Source organism: Eumetopias jubatus, unplaced genomic scaffold (assembly GCF_037043125.1).
Source record: "Eumetopias jubatus isolate StellerSeaLion01/CBP00866 unplaced genomic scaffold, mEumJub1_p1.0 scaffold_6, whole genome shotgun sequence".
In the NCBI taxonomy this organism is placed as follows: domain Eukaryota; kingdom Metazoa; phylum Chordata; class Mammalia; order Carnivora; family Otariidae; genus Eumetopias; species Eumetopias jubatus.
The window spans coordinates 114,813,120-114,825,878 of NW_028274812.1; the positions used below are offsets into that span (position 1 = coordinate 114,813,120).

At 55.5% G+C, this 12,759-nt stretch overlaps 1 protein-coding gene across 1 annotated transcript in view; it reads left to right on the forward strand.

The window, feature by feature from the left end:
* Positions 1-659: 659 nt before the first annotated feature.
* The window catches only part of MDGA1 (MAM domain containing glycosylphosphatidylinositol anchor 1), a 52,453-nt gene continuing 40,353 nt past the window's right edge, over positions 660-12,759 (forward strand). The window contains exon 1 of the mRNA XM_028120666.2: positions 660-726. Coding sequence (XP_027976467.1) covers positions 660-726 — 67 coding nt within the window. The remainder of the gene's footprint in view (positions 727-12,759) is intronic.

Consider the following 12,759-nt stretch of genomic DNA (forward strand, 5'->3'; position numbering starts at 1 on the left):
TAACTTCGCGGACCTGGGGACCCGTGGCTCTCGCCCCTCGGCCGAACCTAGCCAGCGCTGCTCCCCCGCTCAGGAGGGCCGGGGGCCAGGGCTCCTTCGCCTCCGGGAGGGCGCCCAACCCGGCCCCCTTGGGTCGGGCTACTGAGACCCCAGCACCCGCCGCAGGACTGGTGACAGCGGATTAACCCCGAGCGAAGCCCGGGCCTTCCCGTCCCCGCTCCGCGGAGGGGCGTCCCCTGGGCGGGGAAACGACAAGTTTGTCAGTCGTCGGTGGCCTGTTGGATCGAAGCGCCCCCGCCGCCGCAGAGGGGTCCCTGGCGCCCAGCACACGGAGCAGACAGCCCTGGGGGCCCCGGGCGCAGCGGCGGCGGGGCTCCTCGGGCCGGGGCGCTGGCTGCTGCGCCTGGCGCGCCAAGGCACCCGGGGCCGGGCCAGCGCCCCCTGCGTCCCCACGCGGGCAGCGGCCCCGCCAGAGGAGAAGCCCGGGTCGCCGCCGCCGCCTCCTCAGTCTCCTGGTCTCGGTCGCCGCCGCCGCCGTCCCCTCCGTCGCCTCTCGGGGGAAGGGGGGACGCAGGGGGCATCGCGGGGCCCCGGCGGATGCGCCCCCCGCCACCTCTCGGGCTGCGCCGCCTCGCGGGGATGAAGCACCGGCCGTGAAGATGGAGGTGACCTGCCTTCTACTTCTGGCGCTGATCCCCTTCCACTGCCGGGGACAAGGAGTCTACGGTAAGAGCCCGCGTCCTGCTCCACGCTGGCTTAGCACCGCGCGGAAACTTTGCAAGAGGCGCAAAGTGCGCGCTGCCGGGGTTTGGTGGGGGACCCCGGCTCGGACTCTGGAGAGGATGCCCGGGTCCCCGCCCTTTTCAGGGCGCGAGGAGATCGAGCTAGCTGTTCCGAAGCACGGAGACGGGTCGTAGGGTCTAGCGTGAAGCCGGGGATGCCAGGGGGAGGGACCCACTTCCTCAAACCTTGCCAGGGGCAGGAGTGACTCGGAACCCTTGAGAACACCCAGTCGGCTCGGGAGATCCCGACAGATCCAAACCTGGGCCTGGGGCAGCGACTTGCACGGAAACCTGGTCCTACCCTGGCTCGGCCGAAGTAGAAGCCGAGCGATGCACGATCCGGAGTTGCGCGTGGCTGGCGGGTGAGCTGGCTGCCGGCACCGCGGCCGGGCGGCGGGCTCGCCTTCCCGGCTCTCGCTGCGGCTTCGCTTTTTACTCGCTTCTTGACGGCCAGAGCGGATGCCAGCATCCCCCGGATTGGGTGCCTAAAACCCCGGCATCCGTTTTCGAACCTAGCCTGAGCCAGTTCCTCCTGTCCCCGGTTCTCAGCTACAAAACCCCAGCCCCACCTTCCTTCTCCCTGAGCGCACACACGGACACATTCAGCCACCGTCCCCAGGAAACGCGAACACGGCACGCACCCATCGGGCTACGTGTTCAAACTCTGCCTTCTGCCACGCAGCTCTGCTCCTGCGTCCCTACGCCGTGTTCTCCGGCGCTCAGGGGACTCTGGCCGGGTGTCCCTTCTCCTCACTCTCCAGAGGGTGTTCCCCGGGGAAAGGTCCCGAGAGCAGGTATCATCTGTGCACGATCGTCCAGAGCTCCCCCCTCTCAGGGACCCTCTCTCTGAGTTCTCGCAGGCTTCAGTACCCTGCTCTGAGGGCGCGCAAAAGTCCGTCTGGGGGTCCAGTGGTCCTTACTCTGCCTTCTCCTGCCTGCAGGGTGGTCTGTGTGGGTCACTTTGTAATCGTGTGTAGCTGGGGTGGGGAGAGGTCCCTGTCCCTCTTGCCCTGGGCCCAGGGTCTGATTGTTCATCTTTAGATCAGAGGAGAGTTTGACCCGTTCTGTGGGTGGGGAGGCAGAGGCATTGTCCCCCCAGCTGCCCCCCACCATGGCGCCGGGCGTACAGCTGCCAGCCTCAAGTACAGATGCTAAATGCTCCCTTCTGGGGGTGGCTGGCCTTGCTGTGCCTCCCAAGAGGCAGGGATGTCCTGAGGGGGTGTCTGGGAGGTGACATGCTCCCCGCCCTACACAGTTAGCTGGCTTTGGCTTAATTCCCTGGGGAGGCAGGCCCAGGCATCTGGCCAAACTCTGCTTCTTAATTAGTTTGTGTGTCTCTTACTGCCTGGCCCTTTACAGAGGCCAGAAGAGGGAGGGGGAGGAGGAGCGCAGCAGAGACTGAGGGGGCGGGGCTTGTAGGGAGGAGGCCTATGAGCCGGCCCCAAAGGCCTCCCCAGGGCAGAGGAAGACACGGGGCGGGGGGCGGGGGGGGGGGGAGGTTAGGGGACAGGGGTCCTCTTCTTTCTCCCCAAGGTTTCCTCGTAGCCTCACTGCCTCAAGAGCTGGCCTAAGGGATGTCACTGAGGTCTTTGCCCCCTGCTCCCCACACCCCAGGGGCTCTGAGGGTGACAGAGACCTCGCATTATTCCCTGCTGCCTGTCCTCTCCCCTGCCCGTCCCTCCAAGTGTCCTTGGGAGATCTGGCCAACCCGTTTCCTGGCCATCTCTCTCCTCTATCCCCTGCAGCGTTTCCAGCCTTCTCCAGGGCTACACAGGGCACTCTGAACCTAGCCTGGAAGCCCCAGCAATGAGGGCAGTGGGGGGGCGGGGTGGGGGAGATAGGGGCAGTGATGTCTGCGGGCTCTGATCTCAGAGGACTTGGGGCCAGGATTTAGCCATTGGCTTATCTGCCCCCTATTTTCTGTAGTTTCTCCTCCCTCGTGTGCCTGGGTCTCCCTTTTCGTTGCTCTCCATTTGGAGCAAATCAAGGTGAGCTGGGTGTACTGGGGCCAGCCCCGGGCCCTGGGGTGACAGCGCCTTTGGGGTATTGGCTCCAAAGAAGCCTGGGGCCTCAGAGGAATTGCAGAGTGGAGCGTCTTCGTTGAGGTTGATGGAGAGAAGTGACAATCTAGTAGGAGAAGGAGGATGGCAAGAGGCTGCTGAGTTCTTTGTGATGCTAGAAGCTTTGGCCAGAGACAGCAGAAGGGGGAACAATTGTAGGACTGTAGTCCTTCTGCCCTCCCAGTTTCCCTCTCGGTCCAAAGCGGATGAAGCAGCTCGAGAAAGAGTAGAGTGTAGGGGTGAGGGATGGTCACTTGTGTCCATCATTGTATCCTGGCATCCGACGTGGTACGGGGCACACAGCAGAAGCTGGGCAAACATTTGTTGTAGGAATGAAGGGCCATGGTTGGGGGGAGGTTGAGGAAATGTTTTTTGAAATTCTTTTCCTCCAATAAGTCGGTCTAGGATGTTTTCCAGCAAGGTAATGGGGCATACTCTGAGGGTCTCTGCTTAGGGAGAGTCACAGAGCCCTAGGCTGGCAGCCTAGGGGCCCTCGGGGAGAACAGAGAAGAGGCTCAAAGCCCAGGCACAAAAGAAAACAGTGTGTCCTGGGGAGGCAACTCCAGCCCCTTCCCCCTCTATCCCAGGCCTGTGTGGCTGAAGGAGTGGCAGATTAACCTGGAAGCTAAATTGAGGAGAGGGGGGAAGAACAGGAGGACGAGGGGGGCAAAGCCGGCGGGATCTAGCCTGGGCTGTGGGTCTCTGTTGAGGCTGGTGGGAGGCAAGTACCCAGAACCCTATACGCCGCTTCCCTCTGAGGGTCCTCTTGCCGGCCCTGAGCTCTGCTGTCTGCAGTAGGGCTGGGGAGGTGTGCTCAGTCTGGCCAGGTGGCCTCCCTTCTTCTTTGGGGGCACAGATGCTATAGCAGCCGAGTACTGGACCAGATGGTCCATTTGGAGCCGATCCCCTCCTCCCTCCCTGCTTCCCAATCTCCTGGCCCAGTTTGTTGTGCTCCATGGTGGATCCTGTAATTTGTTTTCTGGCTGGCAAGGGAGGTGGGCTGGCCCCAGAGTGATGGAGGAAGAGTCTCCTGCGTGTGGAGAGCATCAGAAAGCACCCCCTCCTCCATCCCGGCTTCCTTTCCTCCCCTAGCTGCTGGACTTCCAGCCAGGGCAGGTCTGTGGGATTCCTCTCCCTTACAAAACCACAGCAAACCCCTGGATTATTTAATATGCAGGAGTAGGAATTGACATTATCCTTAAGACAGGTTGTTTGCAACTTACTGGTGGAAGTCAAAATATTTCACCAAAGGTGTCATCAGAAACTACTATCCTATGCTAATTTTTGTGGGAACATGAAGACAGATGTTGAATAATTTGACAAGAGCAACATAGCTTACAGAATTATCACCAAGTCAGGTTTTTTTCCCTTCCTCTGAGGGGTGCAGAGAAGGAATTTCAGGAAGTGTGTCTCCCAGTGCCATCTTCTGGGTGTTGATCTGGGGGTGGGTACTCTGGGGATTTTTCACTGGAGTTTCTACCACGTGCCTTGAGACTGACTGTCCGTATCTAACTCTCCCCCTGGAGAAGGCATGGCATCAGAAAATTCTGGTGCCCTAGGGCTAACAGAAGGCTTGGGGTTTTCTAAATGTCCTCAAGAAGGTTCAAACCTCTGTTCCTTCTTCCTTCCCAGTTACAGAAACAGCATGAGGGAGAGACGGGGCCTTGTTCCACCAAAGCCGGCTGGTTTGTTTGCCTTGCCAGCACTGTATCCCTGCCCACCCCCCCCACCCCACATTTTCCTGCTGAAGTTGATGTTGGCTGCTGAGCCAGCCGAGGGCTCCCCAGGCCCAGCAGCAGGCTGGAGAGCCCCACTTTGGGTCAAGATCGGCATGATGTCCCATCCTACACTGCAGGCTGGGAATCTGTTTCCTGGCTGGGTGGGGGCCCTGGTGAGGGGGTGGTTAGAATGTTATTAGCCAGGAAAGCACCCTTGAGTGGGTGTGCTGGGGCCACGCCAAGGGCCCACTTGTAATTTGCCAGGCTTGGCTGTGAGTTGCCAGGGCCGGGTGGCAAAGCCTCATTTAAAGCCTGGTATTAGCTCTGCTTTGCTAGAACAGGGAAGAACAGGCGGGTGGGTGGGGGTGGGGGTTGCTCCGGAGGGAGAATGGAGGGAGCTAATCACCGCCGCCAAGGCCCGGCAAATGAATGATGCAGGAAATCAATATCTGGGGGCGGGAGTGGAAATCTGGGCAGTGGGAGCAGCCCCAGCTTCTCCAGCTGCCCAGGAGGCATGGGTGGGCCTGGGAAGAGTGGAATAGGCCGAAGTATGGAGGACCCCTCTCGGCCACCTCCTCCTCCCCACCCCCCACGACTACTCTGCATCTCGCCCCCCCCCCTCGCCTACCTGCCACCTGCCTTCCATCTCCATGTTGGGTTAGGAGATGCCCCTGCAACACAGCGGGACTGGGAGATGAGACCTCCTGGCAAAGCCTTGCCCTGCCCCCTACGTGCCTCTGGACACCTGAGCCTGACTTGGCCCCAGGTGCATGGAGTGTGTGTGTAGCAGCCTGGGGACGCTGCCCCCTGCTGCTGGCACTGCCACTCCAGATGTGGCCAGCAGGGGGAGGGCTTGGCCACCACATTGTCTTTCCTGGGCTCCCTGGGCCTCAAGCCTCCTGGTGTGCTGAGAGTTAATCTAATTCCTCAGCCTGGGGCCCATGGGGGCTCCCTAGGGCCGGCTGAAGCTCTGGGCCCCCTCCACCTCCCACGTACTCACCCCAGTGTCCCACGGCACTTGCCTGTGGCCAAAACCACGCTTCCTGCACCCAGTGCCGCAGGAGAGCTCTGTGGTGGGTCTCAGCTCTGTGGGATCCTGCCCAGGTGGGGCTGTGTGCAGAGCAGGGACTGTTGCCCTTGCGGAGCTGCCTCTTTGTGAACCTGGGGTGTGGCCCTTGTTCTTCGTCTTCCTCCCCTTCTCAGAAGACTTTGCTTTGCAGGCACACATCTGCCCATGGCAGGAACTGGGTATGAAGGGGCCCGATTACATTTCAGTGCTGATACAGGAGGCAAGAGCAGTGCTTAACCCAGAGGAATCCTTTTTTAAACAATGAAATCTCTCTTTTCCCCAAGTCAATGAGTAACATGTAACAATCGGAGAATATATTAAATTATAAGGAGGAAAGTAAAACTCGACACCCCGCCATGAATTTAGTGAGGGTTCTTTCAGGCATCCTTTTGTGCAAAGAGGAATGAATCTTTCAGGGAGCCTCATTGGTTTTAACAACAATCCCTTATAGGCGTGTAAGTGTCGTGTGCCTTCCTCACTGTTTCAATGCCTCTGCCCCCACTCAGTCAGGCTGGAGGACAGGCTGAAAAGGAATGGGCAGTTAGAGTTGGAACCGCTAAGGAATGATAACAACCGCTCACGTTTCCTACAGAGGCTGAGATCACAAACGTGTATTGTCTTTAATCCTCACCACTGCCCCTTGAGTGAGTTGTTGTCAGCCCCTCCTACCAAAAAGTAAACTGAGGGCTCAGGAAGATGAAGTCACTTGTCCGAGCGACAGAGCTGGGCTCAAACCCAGAGCTGACTACATAGCCTGTGCTTGGGGGGAGTAGGCTGGAATCCTGGGTGTGGGAGAAGCTGCCACGAAGTTCTCGAGCAGAGAAATGGGCTGACGTGAGCCATCTTTCAGGTCGCTGTGCAGCTGCGTGTTTTAAAAAGGATATGGCCAGGAGGAGGGAAACTGGGCAGGAGGTCCTGGAGTTGTCCAGGGAAGCTATAGGGAGAACTTGATCCAGGGTGGTGGCCGGGAGGATGGACAGGAGGGAGTGGGTACAAGGACTGTGGTCATTGAACAAACACCTAAGTGAAGGCTCTGGATGGAACACTGGAGATATCTGACGAGAGAAACAAGCTCTTACTCTTGGAGATTTTGCATTCAAACCGAGGAGAGATAGGCAGTAAACGATGAACAATATGATCATTAGCTTCCACAAGTGCTTCAGGAAGAGTGTAGGCAAGAGTTAGGCCTGCCAATGGCTCTGAGGTTTAGCATGCAATGGCGGTGAGGTACAGCAAAGGCCACGGAAGTCGGGCAGGTGTGGGGCAGTGGAGTGACGGAGTTAAGAGCCGGGACTTCTGGGTAAGAAACCGGGTCCGAACCCCAGCTCTGCCCTGCACCAGCCACGAGAGCCTGAGAAGTTACCTCAGCTGTGGAAGGCACGGCTTCTCTGCTTGTCGGATAGAGACAGTCGAACGCACAGCGTGGGTTTGTGATAAGCAGGCAGTGAGACAGCCTGGGAGGCCCTGAGCCCCGTGCTCGGCTCTCAGCCAGGGCTCAATGCATCGTTTTCTTTTAACAACAATGCCGGTGCAGTTTTGAAGTTCACGGGATCCCGGTGTAGGATGTCTGGGAGAGATGTTGGCGGGGTAAATGGACATAAGTGTTCATGCACAGGAGAGCGATCATAGTGAGAGGCAGATTTGCACACCTGGATTTATGTGCACAGAACGATGTGGGTTGAAATCGTGAATGGACTAAAACTGCCAGGGAGGAGAGAGTAGAATGAGGGGCACTGGACTGAGACCAGCACCCTGGGAGTGGGAGGCATGAAAAGAGACAGAGTAGGTGGCATCAGGGGGTTGGGAGGAGACCCAAGACGGGACAGGGACCAGAAACAAGGAGAAGGGACGGAGTCGGTGGGAGCTGAGGTGGAGGAGGAGACAGAGTAAGGGCCGTCTAGGGGCTGGGGGGTTGGCAGGGAGGCAGCTGCAGCCCCGAGCAGGGCTTCTCGAGAGCCAACAGGACTCCCCTGGGGCTTTTGTGAAAACGCAGATGCTGATTCAGTGGGTCTGGGGCTAGGCAGAGATTCTGCATTTCTGACACACTCCTGGGTGCTGCCCGGGCTGCTGGTCTGCGTCACTCTTCGAATACCAAGGGCACGCAGGAGAGACGCAGGACTCAAATGGCCGACTTGGGTTGGAGGGCCAAGTGGGTAACTTGCCGCCTGTGTGGGGCTCTGGCCCCGGAGCCCCGCTTCTGAGCCTCAGTTTCCCTCTCTGGAAGGCTGGTTCAGGCATGCCTGCCTCTTGGGATTACAGAGAAGCCCAGCAGTGATAACGCTTTGTAAACTCTCAGGTGAACTCTGGGGACTGTGTTTCCCAAGAGCAGAGGGGTGGCAGGCAGATGGTAGGGAGCCCCAGGTGTGTGTGGGTGGCGTGTGGAGGCAGGAGGTGCAGGCTGCGCTTTTGAGAAACGTGGCCGGCCGGGGAGGGGCTGAACAGCAGTCCTTGCTCCCTGGACCCTGCCTCCTGCCCGTGGGAAGCTGGGGCCGCAGGGGCGGTGGTCTCCGTCAGTGGGTAGTGACTTGGGCGGGCAGGAGGGCGCTGCTTGGCCAGCTTTGCAGATTCCACCCCAGGCTCTTGTTGGTTCCTTTCCAGTGCCAGAAACTCAGCTGAAAAAGACTTTGATTATCTGGAGGGTTGGAAGCTGTGTAGAGAAGTGGTTCTCAACCCCAGGGGCATCTCAGAACCACCTGGAGAGCTTTTCCAACGAGAGATGCCTGGCTCCACCCCCAGACCTCCCGAATCAGAAGCTCTGCAGGTGGCATCAAGGCAGCTGTGTTCGTAAAGAGCTCTCCATTTGATTCTTGGGCACAGCTGGTGTAGACCATGCATCCGAATGAGTCAGGCCCAAACAGATGTCTTCTTCCCTTGGGCTTTCTGAGGGCATTTCTGGGTTTTCCAGGTCACCGCCCAAGCTTTGATTCAGCCAAGCTCATCTGGACCCTGGGGTCTTAAAAAAAAAACAAAAAAAACCCCACACTTATTTTGTAAATGATGAGCAGGGAGGCTTTCTAGTTTAATAGTTCTAACTGGCAAGTCCAGGTCACGGGCTTGGGAGACCAGCCCCTCCCCCTGCTTGGAACGGGGGGATTTCCAGTCCTGAACCTCAAGAGCCGGAAAGACACTGCCCCAGAAACTCTTTTCATTGATTTTCAGTAGGTAAATTCTGTTACCATTTTGAAATGTTGCCCTGTTGTTTATTCTTTTCTCTTTTTGGTTTAGAGAAAATGAAAATTTCAGAGCTGGGCCACGTCCCAGCCATTCAGCGTAAACCAAGCAAATATTTAATAAGTATATGCTAAGTGTCTGAAAGGGTGGTGGGTGCTGTGGCTGCAGAGGGGGAGGGCACCTGCCTCCAAGGAGCTCACAGGGAAACGGGAGAATGCAGTCTTTTCCACAGCCCTCATTTTCCAGGTGGAGAAGCTTGCCTAAGTGACTTGCCTAAGGCTGTACGATTAACAGGTAGTGGAGTAAGGATTTGAACTCAAGCCGGCTCGTGCTAAGTCTAGGGTCTGCCTGCTGCCCCACGTGTGAGGTTCCTGAGGGTGGTATCCGGCCATTTTTTGTGGCCTGTGTTGTGGAGGATGGGCTGGCTGATGGGAGCAGCGTGAGGACCCTCGGTCCTATATCAGATAGACATCACATTCTGTTGCCAGAAACAAAGACCCAACTACAGAGCCTCCAATAAGTTAAAGTTGACCTTCTTAAGTCAAGAGGTAGGCTCTCCATGACTGCTATGGTGACTCCTTAGCCTTAGATCCAGACTCCTTAGATCCAGACTCCCTTCCATCTTATTGCTGTGCTCTCCTTCTTAGAGTGGTGCTTCTCAAACTCTGCCACATGTTAGAATTACCTGGCGAATGTTTAAAAATCCCAATGCCTAGGTCATACCCCGTAGCAATTAAATCAGAATGTCTGGGAATAAGAACCAGGCATTGGGATATAAATGTATATTTAAAGAACTCCAGCCATGGAGTGTTTTGCCTCAAAGTCTCCAAAGGGTTGCTGGGGCTCAGCCATCATGACACATTCCAGGCAGGAGGAAGGGAGGAACATCTAAAAGCATGGACCTACCAGCTGAGTCAGCTTCTCTTAAAGAACTTTTCCAGGAGCCCCCTTCCAATGACTTCTGCATATATCACACTGGCTAGTCTTAGCTGCAAGGGAGGCTGAGAAATGAAGTCTTTTATTTTATTATTTTATTATTTTATTATTTATTTACTTATTTTTAAGAAGTCTTTTAGATGGGCACATTCTCACCTAAGAAAACATGAGGTTTGGTTAGAATAGGTGAATAGATATTGGGTAGGTAATGAGTAGTCTTAACCACAAATCCCCACCTCAGGGCCCGTTGGCATCTCTTAAAATGAGAAAGGATTTAGATGGATGTGAATGCTGTTATCACCCCTCCCTGCCAGGCTAGCTCAGGTGGGCTGGGCGGCTCTGAGTGCTCTGAGGATGCCCAGAGAGAAGACCGAGGGGCACAAGGAAGAGACAGACGTTCATGAGGGGTCCCACTTCTCATCTGCTCTTGCTCCCTCCCCCTCCTCCCACCACTCACGCTTGCCCGAATTTGTTCATTTCTGTTGCTTGGTACCTCTTTCCACTAGCCGGTGGCTCCTTTGAGTCATAGCCACAGGAGCGTTCTGAGGACCCTCCTGATTTTTAGACCAGAAACTGAGGGTCCATACTGGAATTCAGGGACTGCACTGTGGAAGTGATCTAGCTTATCTTTCTCCCTGTCAGACCCACAACCCACTCGAGACCAGGCTACTCCACTGCTGTTTGCTCAGGGTCTCTGGTCCTTGTTGCTGGGAACTTCTCATTGTCTGACCTTGTTTCAACTTGCCATAACATCATCTCTAATCAGTAAGATTCAGGAGCTGAGGCCTCTGAGCTGAACTTGAACATCTGTTTGGCCCTGAGATTTTTCCCCTATGTGGTTCTTTAGAAACTCTGAGAGGGACATCAGGAGGTAGGAGGCTGGATTCCGGTGGCCTCATCTACCTGTGTTTGGTTCTGGGGTTTCAGTGAAATGCAGGGAGACCTTGGGGAGGTCAGTTTAACTTCTAGTAAAATACAGAGGCCCACAAGGCAGGTTGGAGGTGGCAAGGCCTGGCTCTTCTCTCCTTTTTGGAATAAGGCCACAGGGTAGGCAGAAGGAAGCCCATGAGTTGGGGCCAGAGGGTGTGGCAAGGAGTGAGCTCAGCTGCTAGCCAGTAGCCTTAAGTGACCCAGAAGCAGATCCTTGAGATTCAGGGCAGGAAGAAACTGCGACCAGTGAAGGCAAGTGGCTTGTTGAGGTCACACAGCAATTAGGTACCAAGGCTGAAGTTAAAAGCCGTGCCAAGGGACTCTATAGCTAGATCTTGCTCATTCTTCAGTATCACCTTATAGGTTCAGGAGAAGCCAGGACATGTCCGCATGGCATTTATAAGCTCTTTTATGTCCATAATTCCCCCTCACCCCCCACTGAACCCTATTTCTTATTCCCAGGCCTCTTTGTATCTGGACTATAGGATCTGGGGCTCGCTCCCAGTTCAAGACTCTGGCTTAGATTTTAGCAGCTGTTAATGAAAATCTCAAGGAGGTCCCCCTTGTGGGTAGAGGAGGCAGCTAGCTGGTTTGGCAGTGAGAACTGGAGGTTGCTGCCAGGCCCCACCAGGTCCAACATCTCTGTCATACTGCCTAAGTCCCACCTTAGAATTATTAACAAGTGAGCCAGCAGAACCATAGACACTGTTACCAGAAGGTTGCTCTGGGAATACCTGGCAGCCCTCAGGCCTTTTGGCCTGTTGATCAGATGAGTTGGATCTTGAAGTGTTGGTACTCAGACAAGGAAGATTCTGAGGAAGTAATGGGTCGAGGTTGGGGACCATGGTCAGTTATGTGATGTTTGTGGGTGTGATGGTTAAGCAATATGAGGGTTCTGGGTCATAGCCATGTGAGAGATTTAATAGTGGACATCATGATGATCAGAACTGGCTTGGACTCTCAGTCTTCATTTGGGTGCCCCAGAAGCAGACCTTGAGATAAGAAGCCAAGTGAGGTAATTTATTTGGCAGGTGAGCCTGGGAAACTCTGGTAGGGAAATGGAGACGTAAGACAGGCAAGCAAAGGGAACCAAGAAAAGGTTGGCTTTTGTCAAGCCAGTCACCATGTCCCATTGGGGACCTCTGGGACACTGTAAACACACCAGAGTTCTCCCACTGTGGTGAGGGAGCTGGGGCATGTATATGCCAGCTCCAATCTGTCATTGGTTGAGGGCTGCTCTGGGGGTATTAATTTCCTGGTACTTACAGCCCCGTCCACATGCCGTGTAAGCTCTAGTGGCCAGAGACAGCCTCAGGCAGAGAGAAGCAGCTTCTGGCCAGTGTGCAATCAAGTGGTTAGGGGAAGAGGGTGGCGGCAGGCACCGACAGCTTGTACTACATCCTGTCTAAGCCATCCCCCTTGTTTTTTCAGATCCAGCCTGTTTTGCTGAGCTCTTTGTTCTTAGGTCTTGTCTTCTGGATGCACATGTAAGCCCTGACTCCAGGCTGAACACTCCCCCTGCGGCCATCAGACCTGTGAGCTGCTCATTTACTTCCTTGGATTCTGTGAGCAGAACCCCAGCACATCGATTTCCCCAAGACCTTCCTGATAGAATCCAGGCTGCCACTGAAGGATGGCGGGAGCCTCACACTTGGGGAGGGCAGGGTTGGGGAATCATTGAGGACAAACTCAGAGTCCACAGGTCTTTTAGGCATTGCCATGAGAGGCATGATCTTTAGCTCCCCACCTGCTGAATTCAAAACTAAGAAAGAGGTGGGGACAACCTCCGAGACTAGCTCTCTGCAGGCAGAATTCCACGTGAGTAATAGAGTTGATTGTATTCTATTTCCTTCTCCGGGAACCAAACCTCCTCCCGTGGGCAATGACTAGGCTAGCCCGCACCCCTGAATATCCCTGGGACTTATAGATCCAGATCAGAGCACCTCCATCCTGTTGTGAATTTTTGTATCAGTTCATTATCCACCTGAGATTAATTAATTCATCAAATATTTATTGAGTACTTCCTATGTGCCAGACACTGTTCTAGGTGCTGAAGATACAGCAGAGAGCAAGACAAAGAGATGACCTAGAAT